Source organism: Dasypus novemcinctus, chromosome 13 (assembly GCF_030445035.2).
Source record: "Dasypus novemcinctus isolate mDasNov1 chromosome 13, mDasNov1.1.hap2, whole genome shotgun sequence".
Lineage (NCBI taxonomy): Eukaryota > Metazoa > Chordata > Mammalia > Cingulata > Dasypodidae > Dasypus > Dasypus novemcinctus.
The window spans coordinates 112,635,038-112,659,904 of NC_080685.1; the positions used below are offsets into that span (position 1 = coordinate 112,635,038).

At 36.7% G+C, this 24,867-nt stretch overlaps 1 protein-coding gene across 1 annotated transcript in view; it reads left to right on the forward strand.

The window, feature by feature from the left end:
* The window catches only part of DNAH14 (dynein axonemal heavy chain 14), a 499,447-nt gene that overhangs the window by 272,812 nt on the left and 201,768 nt on the right, over positions 1-24,867 (forward strand). The window contains exons 44-46 of the mRNA XM_058275282.1: positions 81-301; positions 11,227-11,237; positions 20,448-20,556. Coding sequence (XP_058131265.1) covers positions 81-301; positions 11,227-11,237; positions 20,448-20,556 — 341 coding nt within the window. The remainder of the gene's footprint in view (positions 1-80; positions 302-11,226; positions 11,238-20,447; positions 20,557-24,867) is intronic.

Here is a 24,867-nt window from a genome sequence, read left to right on the forward strand (position 1 = left end):
TTTGACATGATATTTAAATAAATCAGTGGACTGTTTTCTAAAAAATGTAACCAGCACTCTTCCATAAATATCTACCTCAGGGATGAAAATACATGGTATCTGGAGAAATATCCTGATAGATTAACAACAGTGATACAAAAGCTTTTTGTGTTTGCCTTTACTTGGGCATTTGGAGGAACTTTAAAACGTGAAGATGAACATGAAGATGATATTCTGTTTTACTTTGAACCTAATTCTCTTGCAAAAGTGACCTATGATTTTAACAAACTTGTTCATGAATTATTTGAAAACAATTCACAAGGTAAGCTCTGAAAAAAAGTCATAATTGTGCTTACTTTGGAATATTAATTAAAATTTATTGTCATCGGGTTGATATTGATTAGGTCCATCTTTTAAAGTGATAAAGTTAAGGGTAAAAGAAGGTCAATAAGTACCTCTCATCACTGTCAGTCCAATGAAAGGAGACTAAAGAAAATTAGATTCCCATATGATACTTGGTGCCACATGAAACTGAGAGACTAGCAAGAGAGAAGGACAAAGATGATGACTTGAAATTACAAGCTCAGTCAAGCTGATCACTATGTAGCCGGATCTGTATTATCCATATTACCATGAAGCAAGAACTTGTGTATAAGCAGAATATTATAATCTCATATTTTTTAAAAAGTATTATTTTATTAAGTCATATTTCTTTAGTACTTGTGTTTTTTAAATCAGTTCTAACAAATGGAATCTATCTTAGTACTTTTATGAAAAAAAACCACTAAACTTTCCTATCTAACTATTATTAATTAAAGGAACTTTTTTAACAGATAAAAATATTGTTGATGCAGGTGTCAAAAAGAGACAGAATATTGAGCATGAATATATTTAGAAGAACATCATTAGATGAGAACTGAAACCTTATCAAAAGTACAAAGCTTACCAGTTTGTTGTATATAAATTTTAAATTATCTTTGTGAAGTTATTTGTAATGTTATTTGCCAACATCAAGATGACAAAGGTTTTATGTTATTTCCTATGGAAATTGACTTTTAATCTCAAAGCACTGCATGTCAATTTGTTGTTGCAATTAATGAGTTAACTTGTTGTTTCAATCTCGCAAAGGTAAATAAACTGCCTTGATTTATATGTTAGCTAGAAATACCTCAAAATCTGTGTTTCTCCTCCCTTTTAACCTAAAGGCAAGTTAATATGGTGATCATTCTGTTATATTGTCTGTCTTAAAACAATGACTATGAGAGATTTTGTTTTATCATCTGAAATACCCATCTAAAATCTACTTTAGGAGATAAAGGAGAGACGATGGAAGCAATCATAAAACTAAAAAACCACCAGTCTAGAAATGAGAAACAGAAAAAGGGCCCAAAACTACCCATCATAATCAACCTACAAACAATAATTATAAAATCAAAATTAAATTATAATATTAAGACAATGTACCAATAAAGTCACTCATTGTAATATTAATTTATTATAAATGAAATTATTATTGCCCAACAGAAACTTAAAAATAAATATAGTTAGGTTCTCAAAGAGAAAAATGAAAGAATAACATCCTTTTTTCTCCACTTTTTTATTTTTTAAAAGATACTTTGATTACATAAATGTTACAGAGACTATATAAGGGATTCCCATTTGCCCTGCTTTCTACACTTCCCACATTAACATCTTTCATTAATGTGGTACATTCACTGCAATTGATAAACATATTTTGGAGCATGGCCACTAAGCATGAATTATAGTTTACATTGTAGTTTACACTCTCACCCATTTGACTCTGTAGGTTATGGTCGGATATATATTGGCCTGCTATTGCAATGTCATTCAGGATGATATCCAGGTCTGAAAATGCCCCCCATTACAGCTGTTTTTCCCTCCCCTAACCCTAGAACATCTGTGGATCACTGCTACCACAACAATGGTATTTCTTCTAATGCTAGAATCACAGTTAGTCTATAGTAGAATACTAGTAGGTTTATTTAGTCCGTAGTTCATTTCCCAATCCTGAGGACTCTGAGGTGGTGATGCCCACTCCACCGTTAAATGAGCGGGGCTTTGATCCCATACATCTGATGGATGGGACTCTCTTGCTTGCAGTTGTAGGCACTCTTGGTTCCTTGGTATGTTGTTTGCCCATCACCCCTTCTCTGTTAGTTGTCCTGGATGAGTCCATTGAACTGGAGAGTAGGTGTTGCAACTCCATTGAGATTCAGGGTTAAGTTGACACATGGCCAGTCCAAAGATTTAAGTTTCTTCTATGTATACCTACAAACTCTAGTACTAATTACAGGTTCAAATCGAAGAACAGAAGAATCATGCATAAGGAAACCACAGCTGAGTCTAACTCTGTCACACTGGGGAGCATAAATACCAGATTAGGACTCACTGGCAAGGGGCCAAATTCCTGAGCTATCTGCCCTGACTACAGTGTCTGGATGTCTCCATATCCCTGAGGAGCTTTGTTATTTGGGGTAGGATTTGCTTTGGCTGTCAATGAGATCCTGTTGAGATGTGCATAAGCACTACCTCTGTGATGGCCTCCCAAGTCACTTTGAAATCTCTTAACCATACAAACTCATTTGTTTTAGCTTTTCTCCCTTGTGGTCAAGGTCTTCTTTTCCCCCCAGATGCACTGCTTGTGGGTACTTGGTAGCAATCCCTTGGTGCCAGGGAGGGTCATCCCTGGGAGTCATGCCCCCTGCTAGGGGTGGTGGAGTTATTGCTTTTATATGCTGAGTTCAGCTTAGAGAGTAGGCTACACTTGAGCAATAAGGAGGTTCCCAGTAGATAACTCTTAGGCATCCTCTGTCACTAGGCTAAGTTTCAATTTCAAGGGCAAAGGCTCATAAGCATAGTCATCAATATCAAGGGTCCTTCAAAGGACCATCTTCCTTCACAAGTCATTGTCCCTGTACTTGGGGCATTGTTGTTGTTCCATTAGAGAATGTGGCAGAGCTCCCCTGGATGGGAATTTGATATTCTTTTTGTTATTGCATGTCTCTCCACACACCATGACACCGCTCCATGAACATTTGAACACATTTGTATGCCTTAGATGTATACCTGGGTAAACTTTCTCCCATGTATCACCTCTCACTAACACCCCACACCAATGATCCTCCCCTGCCACAGTTGTAACCCTTCTGTGATCCAAAACTTCTTCAAAAATGAAGCCAATAAAATAGCCACATACAATTAATACTAAAATGAAATAATAATGATGATTTTATACATAAGAAGGAAAATACAGAAAAAAATAATAAAAAGTAAAAATAAAATATTATTTTAAACAATTGGGATATTAAAAAATAATGAAAAAATATTTAAAGAAAAAAAACTTTTTTTGACATTTTGCCTTTCATCACTGTTAAGATTCTTGTCCTGTATGTACAATGACATTTTCTTCCATTATTTCCCCAGAGTCTTACTTTTTTTTCAGTTTTTCTTCAAAGAAGTTTTAGGACAGTAGAGTCATGTACAGAATACAGGGGATTCCCATATACCCAACATCATCTCCCTTTCCCCCTTTCCCCTTTCAATAACAATTTATGTGTGGATGGTACATATTTTTACAGTTGATGTACAAACATTGAAACAGCTACTAACCATTGTCAATGGTTCACATTATGGTTTACATTTTGAATCATAAAATTTAACATGGCCTGTATCCATCATTGCAAGATCATGCAGAACACTTCCATCACCCCCAAAATGCCCCCTTTCCATCTATTTTATTCCTACCTCCCCCTCCCCTTTGAGCCCACGGCAACAACCAGGCTCCACTCCTTGAAGGACAAGATTCATAGTTACTTGCATCTTCACTGAGGGCTTGACACACTGGTCTGTCTTCTCCTATTAGGCACCACCATTGCTTTCAAGTGACTCCCATTCCTCTGTTTGAGAACATAGTGGTAGGTCTCCCTAGGATGGGAGTCCAACACCTTCTTGCTAATTAGGTGGGTCTCTACCCTCTGATGCAACATGCTATGCCAAAATGATCACTCACACATTCCCTAGAAGCCTGCTCCAGGTGTGCTCTGGCCTGAATGTCCCTCATCCAACACCCTAAACAAGTAACCTTTCCTTGTCATATTGCCAAATAAGCATTCCTAAAATTGAAACTTCAATAATGTCCCTGCTTATCCCCAGTGTTCACCTGCTGCCTCCCCCAACCTTCCCCCATTTCATGGGCCATCCAACCTACCCTCCCCCCATCAAAGCTGTACCACCCAACCCCAATATTATCACTGTACCCCTGTCATGTTCCTTCACTGCACAACTACATGCTTCCACCTTGTCATAGAGTTCACCTATATGGACTTTGGCTCACAACCCTCTTCTCCCTTTCTATTTCCTGTAAACCTATGTTTCAGACTCTAGCTCTGTGAGTTTGCTCAGTTTGCTTAATTTATATCAGTGAGCTATAAACAGATTAAAAAATTAGATGCCAACACCAGCAAAAATTATAAGCCATACTCAAAAACAGGAAGATATGGCTCAGCCAAAGGAACAAATTAAACCTTCAGGACTTGAGACTTCTAATCACAACTATCCAAATATTTCTATTTAATAAATTCAATTATATGGTTAAAGACATTAAGGATATTAAGAAGACACTGGGTGAAAACAAAGAAGAATTTGAAAGTTTGCAAAGAAGAGTAACAGATCTTATGGGAATGAAAGACACAATGGAAGATATTAAAAATACTATGGAGTATAATAGCCAATTTGAATTGGTTGAGGAAAGAATAAGTGAGTTGGAGGGCAGAGCATCTGAATTTGAAAAGACAGGAGAACAGAAATAAAAGAACAGAAAAAACAAAACAGGTGTCAGGGAACTGAATGGCCATGTGAAAAGCACAAACATTTGTTATAGGTGTCTCAGAAGGAGAAGAGAATGGAAAAGGGGCAGAAAAATATTTGAAGAAATAATGACTGAAAATTTCTCAACCCTTTGAAAGATATAAATATCACTATCTAAGAAGGACAATGCATACCAAAGAGAATAAATATGAATAGACCTACTCTGAGACACTACTATTCTGAATGTCAAACGCCAGATAGAAAGAGAGGATTCTGAAAGTAGCAAAATAAAACAATTCATCACATATAAGGGATGCTCAATAAGACTAAGTACTGATTTCTCATCAGAAACCAAGGAGGCGAGAAGGCAGTAGTATGATATATTAAAGGTTCTAAAAGAGAAAAGCTGCCAGAATTCTTTTTCAGTCCTCCAAAACTGAGGATGAGTTTAAATCCTCACAGATAAACAAAAACTAAGAGAGTATATCAAGAGACAAAATTTACAAGAGATTCTAAAGGGAGTGCTGCAAACTAAAAAGTAAAGACAGGGGAGAGAGACCTGAAGGAAAATGTAGATATGAATATTAGTAAGGTAAGAAAAAGGGGGAAAAGACAAATAATAGTAAGATAGGTCAATGGAAAGTGAGATGATATAATGGACAAAGTAAGAATTATCTTTACAGTAATAACATTAATGTTAATGGATTGAACCCCCCAATCAAAAGACACAGGCTGCCAGAATGGATAAAAAAAAAAGCAGCCATCTATATTCTGTCTACAAGATACTCGGCTTACACACAATGACACAAAAAGACTGAAAGTAAAAGGTTGGAAAAACATATCCCACACAAACAGCAATCAGAAAAAGAGCTGGAGTAACGATGCTATTATCAGATAAAATACATTAAATACAAAACTGCCATAAGAGATGAAGAAGAAGAAAAAAAGATGAAGAAGAACATTATATATATTAATAAAAGGAGCCGTTCACTAAGAAGAAATGACAATAATAAATATTTATGCACCTAATCAGGGTGCCCCAAAATATATGAGGCACACACTTGCAAAACTAAAGAGAGAAATAGATGTCTCTACAATAATAGTTAGATACTTAAATACAACCCTCTCATCTTTGGATAGAACAGCTGGACAAAGGATTGACAAAGAAACAGAGAACTTGAACAATATGATAACCAAATTAGACCTCACAGATTTATCTAGAACATTGCACCCCAGAATAGCAAGATACACATTCTTCTCAAGCACTCATGGATCTTTCTGCAGCATAGACTACATACTGGGTCACAAAACAAGTCTCAATACATATAAAAGGTTGAAATTATACAAAGCACTATCTCTGATCATAATGGAATGAAGCTGGGAATCAATAATGGTAGAGCAAGGAAAAAAAAATATATGGATATTAAACAGTGCACTCTTAAGTAATCAGTGGGTCAAAAAAGAAAGCAAAAGAGAAGTCAATAAATGTCTTGAGACAAATGAAAATGAAAACACAACGTATGAAAACCTATGGGATGCAGCGAAGACAGTGCTGAGAAGGAAATTTATAGTCCTCAATGCTTACATTAAAAAAGAAGACCTAAAATCAAAGACCTAACAGAACACCTACAGGAACTAGAAAAAACTGCAAACTAATCCCAAAGTAAGCAGAAGGAAATAAATAACAGAAAAGAACAGAAATAAATGAAATTGAGAACAACAACAACAATAACCAAATAGAATCAACAAAACCAAAACTTGGTTCTTTGAAACAACAAAATTGACAAACCCTTAGTTAGACTGACAAAGAAAAAAAGAGAAAAGATATAACAAATAAAATCAGAAATGAGAGAGGGGATATTACTACTGAACCCACAAAAATAAAAGAGAGCATTAGAGAATATTATGAACAACTGTATGTCAACAACCTAGACAATGTAGACAAAATGGACAAATTCCTAAAAATACACACATACAATCTACACTGACCCTAGTAGAAAAAGAAGGCCTCAAAAAAACAATCAAAAGTAAGATTTAAATAGTCATCAAAAACCTCCCATAGATGAAAAGCCTAGGACCAGATGGCTTCACAGGTGTATTCTACCAATTATTCAAAGAAGAATTAATACCGATCTTGCTCAAACTATTAAAAAAAAAAGAACAGGAGGGAATGATACTGAACTAATTCTATGAAAAAGAAACCAACATCACCCCAATACCAAAGCCAGATTAAGATACCACAAAAAAAGAAAATTATAGACCAATTTCCCTAATGAGAAGCAAAAATCTTCAACAAAAAAACTTGCTAATCAAATCCAACAGCACATTAAAAGAACTACACATCACGATCAAGTGGGTTTTGTCCCAGGTATGCAAGGGTGATTCAACACAAGAAAATCAATCCATGTAATATATTACTAACTTGAGGGAGAAAAATTACATGATTGTCTTATTTGACATAGAAAAGATATTTGACAAAATACAACAACCTTTCTTGATGAAAACTATCTGAAAGATAAGAATAAAAGGAAACTTTTTAACATGAGTAAGTGCATATATGAAAAACCCACAGCTAGCATTGTACTCAATGGAGAAAGACTGAAAGCTTTCTTGCTGAGATCAGAAACTAGACAGGGATGCCACTTTTGCCATTGTTACTCAATATTGTGCTAGGAATTCTAGCTAGAGCAGTTAGATGAGAAAGAGAAATAAAAGTCATCCAAATAGAAAAGGAGGAAGTTAGGCTAATGTGTCAACTTGGCAAGGTAATTATGCCCAGTTGTTTGGTCAAGCAATCAAAGGGCTAACTGTAGTACAAGCACATTTATAGGCTTTAGTCATCAGTGAGTTTGCTGCATAGATGGCTGATTACATCTATGATCAACGAAGGAGATTGCTGTCAGTAATGAGCAATGTTTTATACAATCATTTGAATGCCTTAAAAGGGGAAGTGATTTCAGCCTATAGAGAGAATTTCCCAGCTCGTCTTTGACAGCCAGCATCTCCTAGTAACTCATGAAGGACCTTCATTCGATTTTCATCAGATCCCCTGATTGGCAACTTACTTGTGGAACCTGGAGTTGTGCATCCCCACGGTCACGTGGGGGACTCTTACAAAATCTCATACTACTTAGAGATATCCCCTTTTGATTGTTTCCCTACAGAACCCTGACTAATACAAAAATTCTTACTATTTACTGATGACATGGTGCTATATCTATAAAAACCTGAAAAATTCACAACAAAGCTACTGAACTAATAGACAACTTCAGCAAAGTGACAGGATACAAGATTAATATACAAAAATTAGTAGCTTTTCTATATGTTACTAATGAGCAATCTGAGGAGGAAATCAGGAAAAAATTCCCATCTACAATAGTGACTAAAAGAATCAAATATTTAGGAATAAACTTAACCAAGGACATAAGGGCCTTATATTTGGAAAACTACAAAATATTGCTAAAAGAAACCAAAGAAGACCCAAATAATTCGAAGGATACTCCATGTTCATAGATTAGAAGATTATTGTTAAGATGTCAGTTCTACCCAAATTTATCTGCAAATTCAACACCATCCCAATAAAACTTCCAACACCTTTTTTTACAGAATTGGAAATGCCGATTATCAAGTTTAATTGGAAGGGTAGTAGGTCTGGAGTAGCCAAAAATATCTTAAAAGGAAGAGTGAAGTTGGAGGACTCTAACTTCCTGATTTTAAATTATACTACTTAGCTACAGTGGTAAAAACAATATGGTACTGGTGTAAAGAAAGATATGTTGACCAATGGAATAGAATTGAGTGTTCAGAAACAGATCCTCAAATTTCTGGCAAAGTGATAGCCAAGCCCTTCCATCTGGGCCAGAAGAGTTTATTCAACAAATGGTGCTGTAAGAACTGGATAGCCATATCCAAAAGAAAGAAGGAAGACCCTGTGTCAGTCAGCCAAAGGGGTGCTGATGCAAAATACCAGAAATTGGTTGGTTTTTATAAAGGGTATTTATTTGGGGTAGGAACTTAAGATACCAGGTCATAAAGCATAAGTTGCTTCCCTCACCAAAGCCTATTTCCACATGTTGGAGCAAGATGGCTGCTGACATCTGCGAGGGCTCAGGCTTCCTGGGTTCCTCTGGGCTCAGCTCCTGTGTTTTCTCCACAAGGTCAGCTGTAGACCATGAGGTTCTCTAGGCTTTGCCTCTCTCCGCAAGGTCAGCTGTAGACTATCAGGTGAATGGCTCTGTCTCCCCAGGCCTCCAGCTTCAGCTTCAAACTCCAACATCAAAACTCCAACATTAAGAACCCTCAACTTTGTCCTTTGCCATGCCTTTTATCTGTGAGTCCCCACCCACCAAGGTGCGGGCACTCAATGCCCTAATGACGTGGCCCAATAAAGCCCTAATCATAATTCAATCAGGCCCGGGTATAGATCAGATTACAAACATAATCCAATATCTATTTTTGGAATTCATAACCATATCAAACTACTACAGACCCCTATCTGACACCTTACAAAAATTAACTCAAAATGGATCAAAGACTTAATTCTAAAAGCTACAGTCATAAAATTCCTAGGAAATGTAGGGAAACATCTTCAAGATCTTGTGATATGCAGTGGTTTCTTAAATATGAGCAATGAAAGAAAAAAACAGACAAATGCTACCTCCTCAAACTTAAACACTTTTGTTCTTCAAAAGACTTTGTCAAGAAAGAGAAAAGGCAGCCTACTAATTGGGAGAAAATATTTGGAATCCCCATATCTGATAAGGGTTTGATATCAATATTATATAAAGAGATCATATGACCCAATGATAGAAAGACAAGCAACCTAATTTAAAAATGGGCTTGGGAAGCTGATGTGGCTTAAGTAGTTGAGTTCCCACCTCCCACACGGGAGGTCCTGGGTTCAGTTCCCAGTGCTCCTGAAAAAAACAAAGAAAAAGCAAAACAACAAGCAAAAACAAATGATAAAAGTAACTCAGGGAAGCTGATATGGCTCAGTAGTTGAGCACTGGCTTCCCACATACAAAGTCCTGAGTTCAATCCCCAGCCCTCAGTACCTCAAAAAAAATGGGCCAAAAACTTGAACAGGTATTTCTCCAAAGAAGAAATACAAATGACCAAAAAGCACATGAAAAATGTTCAACATAATTAGCTATTAGGGAAATTTAGATCAAAACTACAATAAGATATCATTTCACACCTGAAAGGATGGCCATTATTCAGCACAACAAGTGCTGAAAAGGATGTGGAGAAATAGGAACACTCCTTCACTGTTGGTGGGAATGTAGAATGGTTCAGCCTCTGGGGAAGAGTTTGGTGGTTTCTCAAGAAACTAAATATAGAACTGCATATGACTGAGCAATCCTGTTCCTAGGAATATATTCAGAAGACCTGACAAGTACACTAACTGACATTTGCACATCGTTGCTCATAGCAGCATTATTCACAGTTGATAAATATGGAAATAACCAAATGTCTACAAACCGATGAGTGGATAAACAAAATGGAATACTATTCAGCTCTAAGAAGAAGTGAAATTGGGATGCATTAGACAATGTGGATAAACCTTGTGGATACTATGTTGAGTGAAATAACCTGTACACAAAAGGACAAATATTGAGTGGTCTTACGAACACAAACTAAATATAATGAGTAAACTCATGGAGGTAAACTTTCGAGTATAGGTTACTGGGAAATAAAATGTGGATTGAGAATGGGAACTGATGCTTAATGTATGTGGCGTTTTTAATAAGATTTATTGTAAAAGTGTTGGAATGAATAGTTGATGATAACACATTATAGTAAGTATAACTAACACTGCTGATTTATAAATGCAATTGTGGCTGAAAGCAGTAATCTGTGAATGTAAATGTCAAATGAAATGAAGCTAGAGAATAATCTAGGGAATGTATAACATAGTGATTTTGGTGGTGGATAAAGACTGGTTAATAGTATAAATATAAGAATGTTCTTCCTTTCCAAAGTGTTAAGTAATTGGTGATACATGGGAAAATTACAACCAATGTAATTTATGGATTATACTTAACAGTAATATTGTAATAGTTTTGCAGCAATGGCAGAGAAGATATTATATCAATTCTAAGAGACAACAATAGGGGACTTTAAGGGGGTTTAGGATTTTTTTCTTTTGGAGTAATAAAAACATTCTAAAATTGACTGAGGTGATGACAGCATAACTCTGTGATGAATACGAGAGTCACTTAGTATACACTTTGAATTGCCTGCTCAAAGCATGGGACTGTATAACACAATGAATCCTTGGTGGAAGATAGACTGCGGTTAACAGAATAAATATGAGAACATTCTGTCACAAACTATAACAAGTATATAATACTAATACAGGGTGCCATTAACCAGGTGGGTTGAGGGAAAATAACACCAAATGTAAGATAATGGGCATAGTTGGTCATAATGTTTTGATGATGCTCTTCATAGTTTGTAACATTTTCTTCACAACAATGCAAGGCGTGGGTGGTAGGCTAATGTATGGGAGACCTGTATGATGATATGCATGTTTGTTTTGTCAGTTTATGCTACACATTTATTGTTTATGGGTGTTCATGTACTAATGATAAACTTCCATTTTAAAAGTTTAAAAACGAATAATTGTGATCCCAGAACTTGGTAAAACAGTTTAATAAATGGATATAAATATTAATCATAAACTAAATTACTGTTTTGTGGCAGAATGTAAAAAGGGGAGAGAGAAATAAAATAAATCTTAAAAAATATATATATGATAAAGTAAAAATTAAACCAAAAGATTTAGGAAGAATAAAGAAGAACACTACATTAAAAAAAAAAAAAGGTAAACATAAAAGATAAAACAATCATGACATTATATGAACTTAACAGCAGAAATCTTTGAATAGGAACATCTGACAGAATTTCAAGAAGAAATTAACAATTCTAAAATCAAAGAGATTTTTAACATATCTCAGAAACAAAGATGAAACAAGAAAAAAAATTGTAAGGCTATAGGTTATTTGAACAGTAAGTTTGGCCTAATTGTTATCTATATATAGAAACTTTCACCCCAAAAAGATAATATACAAGTGCACATAGAACAGTTTGAAATATTTACACAGGTTGAGTTATAAAGTAAGCCTCAACAAATTTCAGAGAATGAACATCAAACAGATCATATTCTATGAACATAATACGGTCAAATAATTTAAAAATTGTATTTGGAAACTTTAAAATTCCCATATAAAACTCACTGGATAAAGAAAACTATCTTTTAGCCAGGTCCTGAGCCTCAACAGACTCCAGCACCTACAATATGATTTATTGGACTTATCACACTCAGCTAAGATGGAGTTGAAGAAGGACAACCACCACACCATGGAGCCTAGAGTGATTACAACTGAAAGTGGGAGGATTGCATCCAACATCCATGTGGAATCTGAGCCTCCTCTTGACATAGAGGTGCAATGGACACAACCAATCCAATGTCCACATAGAAGAGGTGGCATTGGATTGGGAAAGTGGACATGGTGGCTGATGGGTATGGGGAAAGGCAGGAAGAGATGAGAGGTGGAGGCGTCTTTGGGACATGGAGCTGCCCTGGATGGTGCTTCAGAGGCAATCACTGGACATTGTAAATCTTCACAGGGCCCACTGGATGGAATGGAGGAGAGTATGGGCCATGATGTGGACCATTGACTATGAGGTGCAGAGGTGCCCAAAGATGTACTTACAAAATCCAATGGATGTGTCATGATGATGGGAACGAGTGTTGCTGGGGGGGGGGGGGGAGAGGTGGGGTGGGGGGGTGGGGTTGAATGGGACCTCACATATATATTTTTAATGTAATATTATCACAAAATCAATAAAAATAAATAAATAAAAAAAAAAAAAAAAAAGAAAACTATCTTTGACAGGATGGTGAATTGGATGTTCTAAACCAAGAAAAGTGGAGCTTAAATCAAAGCGTGGAGTTCTAGGCACTCAGAAAAGGTGCAGTTACTTAAGGGAAAACATCAATATCAGTGCTGCAACTGACTTTGAGATTAAGCCTTCGGCTAGTAGCAACATAAAGAACTAAACTTAAGACTCCAAAATTAAACTGGGGACCCCAGAAAGGACCTCAAGTGGTCCCATGTCAGTAGCACCCACTGACTCCAAGCAAAAGTTTAAAAAAATTAAAAACACCCTGAATTAAGCCTCCATATTCCCCACAGGTTATGAATAAATGAATAAACCACCATGTATGAGAGTCACTTTAGACTCATTAAAGACTTCAGATTTTGGAATTACCAGATACAAAATACAAAAAAAGCTATGTATAAGATGTTCACATAAAACAGGAAAACTAATATATCAGGTAATAACAGACTGTCAGAAATAATCAAGCAGATTTGAAAAAGAATCAATTTGAAGATCTTGAAATTAAACATAAAATTATCAAAATTTAAAAATTGATTACCCAGCAGACTAGATACAAACTAAGAGAGAACTTGAAAGACATATATGAAGGAATTATTCAGAAAAGAACACTAAGAAACAAAAAGCTAGAAAATTTAGAAGACAGGTTAAGAGATATGGAGATAAGGAGTCTGATTCCATTTATTGTTGTTTGACTGAAGACAGCTTTTAAGCCTCACTTCTGCCTCTTTCAATATGCCCCACATCTGGGCAAGCTAATAAGAAAGTTCAGGTGCTTTCTCGTTTAGTGTTGGCAGGAGATTCAAGCCGCAGAAGCCCTGCCGGCATGTGGGAACCTTTATCCCAGCCTTACTCCTTAAAAAGCATAAAATCCCAAGCCAATATCCTTTCCTTGCTTTCTCAATCCATTTCTGATCTGCTTGAGAGGACTTCCTTGGTCTCTCCAGAAAGCCTCAATTACGTAAATAATAAACCTTCCATACTCTCTTTGTGTGTGTGTGGCATCATCCAGTTTTGACATCAAACCAAATTTTTGGTTGGGATTCCTCTATTTTTGAATGGTGTTCACAACAGGAGAATATAATGAAAAGACTAAATATATCTCTAATCAGAGTTCCAGAGTGAGAATACAGAGAATAAAAGAGAAGCAATGTTTTAAACTGAAATTTTCCCAGAACTCATGAATCTACAAGAACAGAGAAATCCATCCATTACGAGAGGGATGAATTAAGGGATTTCTACACCTGAGCACTTTGTATAAAACTGCAAAACCTGAAAGTAAAAAGTAAATATTAATAGTCAGAATAAAAAGATTACCTTCAAAGGTGCAAAATTAGTCTGACAGCTAACTCCTTAACAGAAAAACTGGAACCCAGAGGACAGTAAAATAATGCCTTCAAGTGCTAGAAAAACAAGAACTACCAATACAGAATTATGCATACACAGAAAGGTAAAATAAACACATTTTCCAGGCAAACAAAACTGGGGAGATGTCTTTATTAGCAAACCCGTGCTAAAGAAAATAGTAGAAAATAGTGTAATTGGTATAAGGAAATACATTTCAAATGGAAGATGGTATTTGCAAGAATGAATAAGAGCAACAAAAGTGGTAAACATGTAGGCAAATATAAATGAACATTGGCAATATAAAATAATGACAGTGATGTTGATGATGATGATATCTTGTAAGATTTAAATACATCATAAAGCTGAACATAGAATTACTGTATGATATATCAAAAAGGCTTGAAATCATGGACTTAAACATGATTTATGATATTTATGATACTTGTACATCAATGTTCATAGCAGCATTATTCAAAATAGCCAAAAAGTGGAAGCAACCCAACCAAGCATTCATCAACAAATGAATGAATAAACAAATGAGGCATATCCATACAATGGAATATTATTCAGCTATAAAAAGGAAAGACATCCTGATACACGCTACAACATGGATGGACTTTGAAGACTGTTGTTCAGAGGAGAGAAACCTAAAGCGATGTTAACCCACTCCAATATAGGTGTCAGGGTCACCAGCCAAATCATGACACACAGGCTCTGACGCAAAGATGTTTTACTCACATAGAGAAGAGACAGAGCAATGTCAACTTCACTAGTGGGTCTTGGTTCCCCATGGCCAGCAGGTGCCACTGCAGGGTGATGATCTATGTACATCACCCCCTCTTGTGTATGTGTGCTGCTGCGGTGGGGGAACCCCACTCCTCCCCACCTGGGACAGATAGATCACTAGGATATGAGATGCATGTCATAAAGCATGAGCCAGACTGTCTTCAGTGAGTATCTACATATGCTTGGGACAAGAGGGGAAGGAATGTACCAGCAGTCACTTTATCTACTAGGGGTTTGTGTTGTAGATCTTTGTTAGGACTGTAGAATTGGTTAGTTGTTTTGTTTCTAAATCCCACTGATACACTGAAGGAAGAAAATGATAAGGTCAAATAAGTCTACTCTCAACTTACAGCACGTTGTGATATCCAGAAAGGCTCTATGGAAGTTCTTAACGATTCTCCCATCTTTTGTAGGGAAAGGATGGATTGTGCCAAAAAAATCAAGTACAGGACCTTATTGCAAGTATAGAAAGAATGAAAACGGCTGGATTCACATCCCATCAAGGCTCATATGCTAGAGTCAGGGATTGATAGGAAAGGAGTAACACCTTGAGACCTGAGATGGGAAATCTAGGAGGATGCACCTGAGAATCTTGAATCCTCATATTCTTCTGAACCTTCAGGGAATACAAAAATGGGTGTGTTTTAAAATAAAAATTAATTTTAAAATGGCCTACCAGATAATATATTAGCGGATACCCTCCATTATTCTGGAGACAATGCAGAGGCTTTACCTGAGGTAGACGGCTTACAGTTTCCCTATAATAATCAGCAAACCTCATATTTTTTAATGTAACATTTTGTGTGATCTATGTATCTTTAAAAAAAGATAATAAAACATAAAAAATAATAATCAGCAAAGCTGGAATTGCAACTAGAGCAGTCTGCCCACACATGTGGTGAAGACTAATAGACCATGGTGTTCTTTGGAGTGAGATGGGGGACATCCAGCAATATAATGCTTGCTATGTAAAACCAAAATAGAAAATCATGCTTTCTCTCCAAACTTCCAGATATGAACAAGACCTCAGGCACAAGTCCCATCAGTTGACAGGAAAGACAGACCCACTGGAGCAAGGATAGCAATGAGATAGCAAATAAAGAATTACAGTCCTTTATCATAGAAACTATACACTGGGAAAAGGGGGAATATTAGATATTCAAGGATAGTTGTATATTGAGATGATAATGATACCAGAAGATACCAGAAGAACCAAAAGACCATCATGAGTCCACTGTCACTGTGGGTGCTTGTGGAAAAAGGTGATAAACTCCTGGTACAAGGCCAGTTCATAGGTGGTTAATGAACCCACCCAGTGTGCATTTCTCCAGAGCCTGAGTACATAATCAGCATGGATTTACTTACCAGTTAGCAAAGCCTTCATTCTGATTTCCTGACCTGTGGAATAAGATCCGTATTAGCAGAAGAGGCCAAGAAGAAGACCCTGAACTATCTCCACCCACAACCAAGATAGTAAATAAAACCAATACTGCATCCTTAGTGGAATGGAAGATATCATTGACACCCTCAAAGACATGAAGGATGTAGGGGTGATTTAACCATTATATTCCTATTTAATTCATCTACATGTTACCTTTAAATAAAACAGATGACTCAAGGTGGGTGACAGTGAACTATATAATAAATTTAAACAAGTGATCCCAATAAGCTAGTGTTTTTATTAGAACAGATCAATCTTTGGCATTTGGTATGTGTTATTGACCTACTGGATGCATTATTTTTCAATGCCTATTAAGAAGGAGAATCAGAAGCATTCTCATTTTCTTTGACTGTGCGCTAATATCATGGGTTTGTCCCAAAGGTAACAAATATGATAAGCCCTATGATTGTATCACCTTTCTACCTGGAGGAACTTTCCAGACCATGACCCAGGAAGGAAGAACCTAAGCACAACACAGTGGTCTTGATGAGTTGAAAAAACAGAGATCAGGACTAAAGAGGCTTATGTGGCTGAAATTTGTTGGGCAGAGTAATGAAGAAGAGGAAAATATGTAAAGAAAGTGCTAGAAAAATCTGGATAGTAGGCCCCTTGATTCTTTGGCTGAATACTCAGTGCACATATGCGAGTGAGATTCCACATGGTAGGCAAAGAACAATTACTGGTGAAAGAATAAGTACTGGGAAACTATGAACTGAATTGACTATGGATGCCCAGGACTGAAAGATGTTCAAGTTCTGAGTGGCCTCAGTAGAACAGGCTTGTTGAACTTGGGACATTTGGTGGAAATGCAAGAAAAGCCAGGACTTAGATGTACAGCTGAACTAGCCCTAGAGTTACTAGTTACTACCCTAGATGGGCCCTAACAATTTTTAAAAACAAGTTGATTAGATCAAGCTGATTCGTAAGTAAATTAACTGCTTGCCAAAACAAAGCCCATAACTCTTTAAAGGAACACAATAAAATTCAAATGTTCAATAAATAAACACTTTCAATGTCCAGTGAAGAGGAAAAAATATGAAATTAGGATAAAAATCAGTCAATAATAACAAATACAGAAATGACAAAGATAATGGGATTTGTAGACAAGGATTTAAAAATAGCCATTACAAATATGTTCATGGATTTAAAGGAAAACATGAACACCATGAGTAGAAATGAAAACTATTTTTAAAAGAATGAATGGAGTTTATATGGCTATGAGTCTCCAAAAAAGAGCCAGGAGGTCATCAGAGGGGTCGCCCTTACGCACACCTCAGCAGAGTCCCAGAGACAGCCAAAGTAGATACAACCCCAGGTACTGGTTCTTCTGAGGGCTACAGAGACCCATAGATTCTATGGCCATGGCAGATGGAGTTCAGTGCCATGTCATTTGGCCCTACTTTGGAGTTTGTGTTCCTAAGTGTGATGGAGTTGGACTCAGATATGATCTTTGTTCACAAGCCTCTCCTGTTATTTTTACCAGACCTGTGGTTGGTGCTGGGGTTTAGTAAAGACTCAGGGGACCTGAATCTCTGGACTGTCCATGTGATAGCCAGGCCCTGAGCCTCAACAGACTTGCAACTCCTACCCTCTAGTTTATTAAACTTACCGCAGCCAGTTAACAGGGAAGTGAAGTAGGTCAACCACCACACCAGGGAGCCAAGAGTGCCTACAACTGCAAGCAGGAGAATTGCATCCATCATCCATGTGGAATCTAAGCCCCCTCTCTATATAGATGTGGAGTGGACATAACCATCGCAGGGCCCACAGAATGGAGGACTAGAGTATGGATTAGAGTGGACTTACTGATATTCTATTCATGAACTATTGTGATTAGTAATGAAAGTAAATGTAGCATTGATGTGGAGAAAGTGGTCACAGTAGCTGCTCAGGGTAGGGAGTGGGAAGAAGAGAAGTAATGTGGGGGATTTTCAGGACTTGGAGTTGTCCTGGGTGGTACTGCAGGGACAGTTACTGGACGTTGTATGTCCTCCCATGGCCCACTGGGTGGACTGGGGGAGAATGTAAACTATAATGTGGACCATTGACCATGTAGTGCAGCAGTGCTCAGAGATGTATTCACCAAGTGCAATGAATGTCCCATGATGATGGAGGAAGTTGTTGTTATGGGAGGAGTGGGGTGAGGAGGGTAGGGGGTATATGGGGACCTCATATTTTTTTAATGTAACATTTAAAAAGATATAAATATGCCATTAAAACCTTGGAGTTTATACCCATAAAAAAAGAAAAAAAAGAATGAATGGAATTTGTAGAAGTGAAATATATAATAACTAAAATGTAAAATCACTTGATGGGCTTCACAGAATATAAGATTCTGTAGAAGGAAATTCTTTGAACTTAAAAGGCAATAAAAACTACCTTACAAGAGGCACACAGAAATAAAAATTTGAAAAAAAATGAGCATTCATTCAGAAACCCAGAATGAGAGAAGTGGGGGGAATTGAGGTGGGGAGAGGGAGTTGGAGAACATTTGAAGAAATAATGGCAGAAATTTTTTGCAGAATTGATGGAAAATAACTTACTTATCTTGGAAGTTCAGTGACCCTCAAGCAGTCAGGGTTACCTAGGAAAACAGAACCAACAGGATACATTACATGGTTTTAAAATAGGAATTGGCTCATGTGACTATCAAAAAGCCATAGCTAACATCAAACTTAGTGTTGAAAGACCAAATGCTTTCCCTCTAATATAAAAATAAGTCAAGGATTTCCATTTTCACCTTTCTTTTTCAACATAGGACTGGAAGTCCTATTAAATGCAATAAGGATGGGGGGGGGAAGGAAAGGCTTTCAGATTATAAAGAAAGAAATAAAACTAGTCCTCTTTGCAAATGATCTACATAGAAAATCTTGAGGGATCTCCACAAAGGCTCCTAAAACTAATAAGTTTAGCAAGGTTTTAAGATAAAAGGTTTATCTACAAAAATCATATTTTTATTTTTTAAAAAATCATTTATAATACCTTCAAAAAGTACCTAGGTATCAATATGTCAAGAAACTATATACTAGAAATAATAAAATGCTGAAGAATGAGATGAAAGAAGATCTAACTAAATAAATGGAGACACTGTGATTATAGATTGGAAGACTTGACGTAGTTAAGAGGTCAATTCTCCTCAATTTATGCATAGGTCCAATGCAATTCCTATCAAAATCCCAGTAAGATTTATTTTTATATAGAAGCTTATTTTAAAATTTATATGGAACCAACCCAAATGTCCTTCAGTGGGTGAATGGACAAACAAACCATGAGACAGTCACAGAATGGAATACTACTCAGAAAGAAAAGGAATTAACTATTGATAAATGCAGAAACATGGGTGAATCTCAAATGTATTATGCTAAGCGAAGTGAAGAAACTCAGTATAAAACTGTTACATACTATATCATTTCCATTAATATGATATTCTGGAAAAGGCAAAAATATAGGATCAGAGAACAAATCACTGGTCACCAGTAATTCAGATTAAGAAGAGGGTTTGAATACAAAGTGGGCAGCAGCACTGAGGTATTAGAATTGTTTTGTATCCTGTATATGGTTGTAGTTATAAGAATCCATCATGTGTAAAAGATTCATAGAACTGTATACCCCCAAAAAGGGTGAGTATTAATGTATGTAAGAAAATTTTTTAATGATTGAAATGGATCAAATATTAACTTTTTTGTTTTCAAATGGTGAAATCATGGATAAATTCTTTTGCTTTTATTATTCTGTATTTTCCAGAATTTTCTACTAAAAATGTATAATTTTTATAATGGAAAATGTTATTTACAAATAAGTATCAAAAGTTCTCTACTGTATTACTTTAACCACAGTCAGTATGCTATGGCATTTTATAACATCCAAGCATAAAGTAATAAGTAGGACTTCTGGGTAAGGTTTCAAGGATATCAGATCATGATTCATCTTACTTTCTAGATATCAAATGGAGAAAGAATTAATAAAATTTATTCTATACATTTAAATATTTTTAAAAGAGAGATCCATTTCATATATTTAGATATACCTTTGGTGAATACTTACTAGTTCTCATTCAACAATCAAATTTTTCAGATAGAGATCATTTGGTTATTGAAACAATCTTGAAGTTCTTTCTAACTTGGATTTTTTTTTTTTACCATTTTCATATGTAGACTTCCAGTTACCAACTGGTAAATGTTCTATCTTTGGATATTTTGTGGATATACAGCAATGTGAATTCATACCTTGGTCAGAATTAATTCCTCCTATTCACACACTAGTTCAAAGAGGTAAGACTATAAGAATCATATTGTAACTCTGGTAACCTACCCTGATTTCAGCCAGAGAGCTTAAAAAAAACTAAAATTCTACCAAGAATTCAAACCCAAACCTTTAACAGCAATCTAAATGTCACAATATCATTTTTACATGGTAAGCCAAAATATGAAAAATTGTTTGAGCATCCTAGACATGCTTCAGAAATCGTCTTTTATGATTGAGTAGGGTTTTTTCCCAATAACATTTTTATTTAAAAAGAGCAATCTTAATCTATTATCATCAGGAGAAGTATTTTGAGGCCTACGCAACATTCATTAAAACATTTATTTATTCCAGACATAGTAATCAAGCAATGTCCTAATGTACATACTCTGTTCATTGTGTGGGGGTATAGAGAAGTTTTATATGGTAAATGGTTCCTTCATCAAGAGCAAGGTGTGAAAATAAGACCTTAATGAATATAAATGAAAATGATGGCACAATTGAGTATTAATAATAATGTCAGAATTAATTTTGCAATATTATGGTAAGTTGACCTTCACTGCCTCTTCTGCTGATACCCTGCATGGCACAGGCTGTTGGTTGTTGCCCCAATCTTTGTTCTTTCCTGTTTCTCTAGCAATTGTAGGTTCATCTAGGCAGTAGATCATCCAGCTAAAAACTTGATTTTCTAACCTCCCTTGTAGCTAGATTTGGCCCCGTGACTAAGTTCCAGAGAATATAAGGTGGACTAAGGTGAAGTGCACAACTTCTAGATTGTATAATTAAAAGGAAAGTAATCTATACACACCTTTCTCTTTTTCTTTCCTCCTTCTTGCTCCTGGGTTGTAGATGTGATGGTAGGACTTAAAACAGTCATTTAGAACCTAGAGATACCTAGAAATGAGGCAATGACATTTAAAAAACCTAAAATACTTGACACTGATTTAAAAGGCAGGTGGTTGGGCATTGAAGACACAAATGTTGCAAACTTGAATATTGGTGACCATTGTTATGGCTGGCTAAACATTTGGAAAAGCTATAACCTGTGATCTGTCAGAAACAGACCACATGCTTACCAAGCCTATAACAACCCTAGGTAAAGTGTCTGGAAAGTCAAAATGTTGGTGTGGATTGGACACTGTTTGCCACTTTACCAAAGTCCTGTAAGAGAAAGAACTGAGATAAAAGCTAACCAGTTTGTAAGGAAAGATAAACGGTAATAGAGTTCTGCTATAGAAGCTCTCTCTAAACGAAGCCTACAGTCTAAATTAACTGAGAGTCCAGTTAACTGGTCTCTCATAGTTTTGAAAATATCTGCCTCTGTTCCTCAGACATCAAAAGGTAGAACTGTGGACCTATGTTTTTCTCAAGAGCCTTACATTAAATATTCCCTGCCAGGCATTAGAAGCCAGCTAATCTGCAAAGATGAGATTGAGCAGTTGCCTTCCACACCAAGCCTATTACTTCAGATGGCCTCATGGAAGTCTCCAATAAATTGGGGGAGTGGTGAAAAATTCACTGAGTAGAGGAAACAAACAGAGTAGTCAGAGTTATGTTTAGACAAAACCTTTGGATGAGGTTGCCTGCATATGGAATTGAGTAGAATCAAAGAGAACTTAAGCTTTTACTCTTAGAATCCAAACTCTAAAGGGGTTGTAAAATGTTGACAGATCATGACACAGAATTCTCTTTCCCACTATCATGGGGAGGTGGTTATTAGAAAGACAAACTGTACTTACAGATTGAGTTACATATTTTATTTAGATTTCTAATAATGTTTCAAGGGCTTAAATGGGAATTTCATGACACTATATATATAATATATATATAATGTCATTCACAAATGACAGTGCTTACTGATGATACAATATACATTTAAAGAATTATTTGTAATTTTGATTGAATCATTCAAGATTTTGTATCAATTAGTTTGACCATTAAAGGGTAATGAAGCACATAAACAAAAGCTCCTTTCCCTCCACTCTTTTTCACACATACACACACATATTATTTAACCTGGGATAATGAAAGGTTACACTCTGGGAAAAGTTGATTTGGATGAAATTCAGACCTTCCATGTCTGAGTATACATAACCTGAGCCTAGCTGCACATTATCCTCAGTAGTGTCAGGAGCCGCCAGCCTTATATTGGGATTAAGGTAGTCTCTGATTAGTAGCATCTCTACACACCTCGCAGAAGCTGAGGGTTACCCTTTCTATAGAAGGAACCGTTATCTTCAGCTTTATATTATTTCCAGAAAAAATTTTTCAAATTTTAATATTATTAAAGATAACAGAAATAAGAATACAGTCACAAGTTAATAAGTTTTGAATTGTCAGGCAAATATTCTGAGATAGCCATGCTAACTATATTTATTTTTTTTTTAATTTTTTTATTTTTTATTGACTTTGTAATAATATTACATTAAAAATATATATGTGAGGTCCCATTCAACCCCATCCCCCCACCCCCCCCCTCCCCCCCCCCAACAACACTCGTTCCCATCATCATGACACATCCATTGGATTTTGTAAGTACATCTTTGGGCACCTCTGCACCTCATATACATAGGTTCACATCATAGCCCATACTCTCCTCCATTCCATCCAGTGGGCCCTGTGAGGATTTACAATGTCCGGTGATTGCCTCTGAAGTACCATCCAGGGCCGCTCCATGTCCCAAAGACGCCTCCACCTCTCATCTCTTCCTGCCTTTCCCCATACCCTTCGTCCACTATGTCCACTTTTCCCATTCCCATGCCACCTCTTCTATGTGGACATTGGATTGGTTGTGTCCATTGCACCTCTATGTCAAGAGGAGGGTCAGATTCCACCTGGATGCTGGATGCAATCCTCCCATTTTCAGTTGTAATCACTCTAGGCTCCATGGTGTGGTGGTTGTCCTTCTTCAACTCCATCTTAGCTGAGTGTGGTAAGTCCAATAAATCAGATTGTAGGTGCTGGAGTCCGTTGAGGCTCAGGATCTGGCTATCACATTGTCAGTCCAGAGATTCAAATCCCCTAAATATATCTTAAACCCCAACATTAACTGCACCTCCAGCACATTGGCATGAAAGTCTTATGAAGGGAGATCCCATCTGAGTCCAGATTCATCACACATAAACACCATTTCCAAAGAGGGGCCATCTGACCTGGTAGTTAACCCCATCGGCCATGACCATAACTCCCGTGGGTCTCTTTAGCCCTCAAAGGAACCAATATCTGGGGGTTGTATCTGCTTTATCTGTCTCTCTGACTCTGCTCAGTTGTGCATGAGGGCAAACCTTCTGCCAGCCTCCAGACTCTTTTTTAGAAACTCGTAGCCATATAAACTCATTTCTCCTTTCCATTTCCCCCTTACTTTAGGTCAAACAGCATTTTAAAGTCATGGTATTTTATGTAGACATGGATATTCTGCTGATCCGCATTGAACCTTCCGTATAAGGTCATTTTCCAGTTGCATCATCAGTTGGTAGTTGATAGTGGTCCCTTGTTGCCAGGGAGGCTCATCCCCGGGTGTCATGTCCCACGCTGGGGGGAAGGCATTGCATTTACATGCTGAGTTTGGCTTCGAGACTGGCCACATTTGAGTAACATGAAGGCTGACAGGAGGAAATTCCCAGGCACAAAGTTGTTCTAGGCCTTGTTCTTATTTTGGGTTTATCAGCTCACAAGCATAGTCATTAGCATCAGGGGCTCACTGTTGAACCCTCACTCCCTCCCGGTCCCCGCCACTGTACCTGGGAGACTGTCGCTGCTCCCCTAGGGACCACGACAGAGCACCACTGGCCAGGAACCCAGTACCCCCCCTACTGTGGTTTTTAATTGATGCTAACTATATTTAAAGAAATAAGTAAGTTGTAGTCATGACTGTGTTGACTTCAATTTTAGAGTGCAGTAGCTATGTTAAAGATTAACTGTTTGGTCTTATTGAAGCCAACACAGAACTTGCTGCTGTTTTTTTCCCAGTGGTAAATTAAATACTTACAGAAAAAAAAAAAAGAAAGAAAGAAAGAAGTAAGGTTGAAAGTAGCTGATGAGAATGAGAAACTATAAAAAAGTGATATAGCCAATTTGAAAAAAAAAAGGTCCAAATAAACCTTCTAGAAATGGAACATAAAACAGATGTTGGGACTCAACACAAACATACACAAAAAAACAGAATCATACTTAATGGAGAACATGTGAGGCATTACCATTTATGATGGTTTGACATTAGTTTATAAATCCAAAAAGAAAAAGTTTATGTTGTTGAATTAATCCATTCCTGCTGGTGTGGGACCTTTTGACTGGACATGTCAGTGAGGTGTGACACAGGCTGGGTCTCTGCCCTCTTGCTG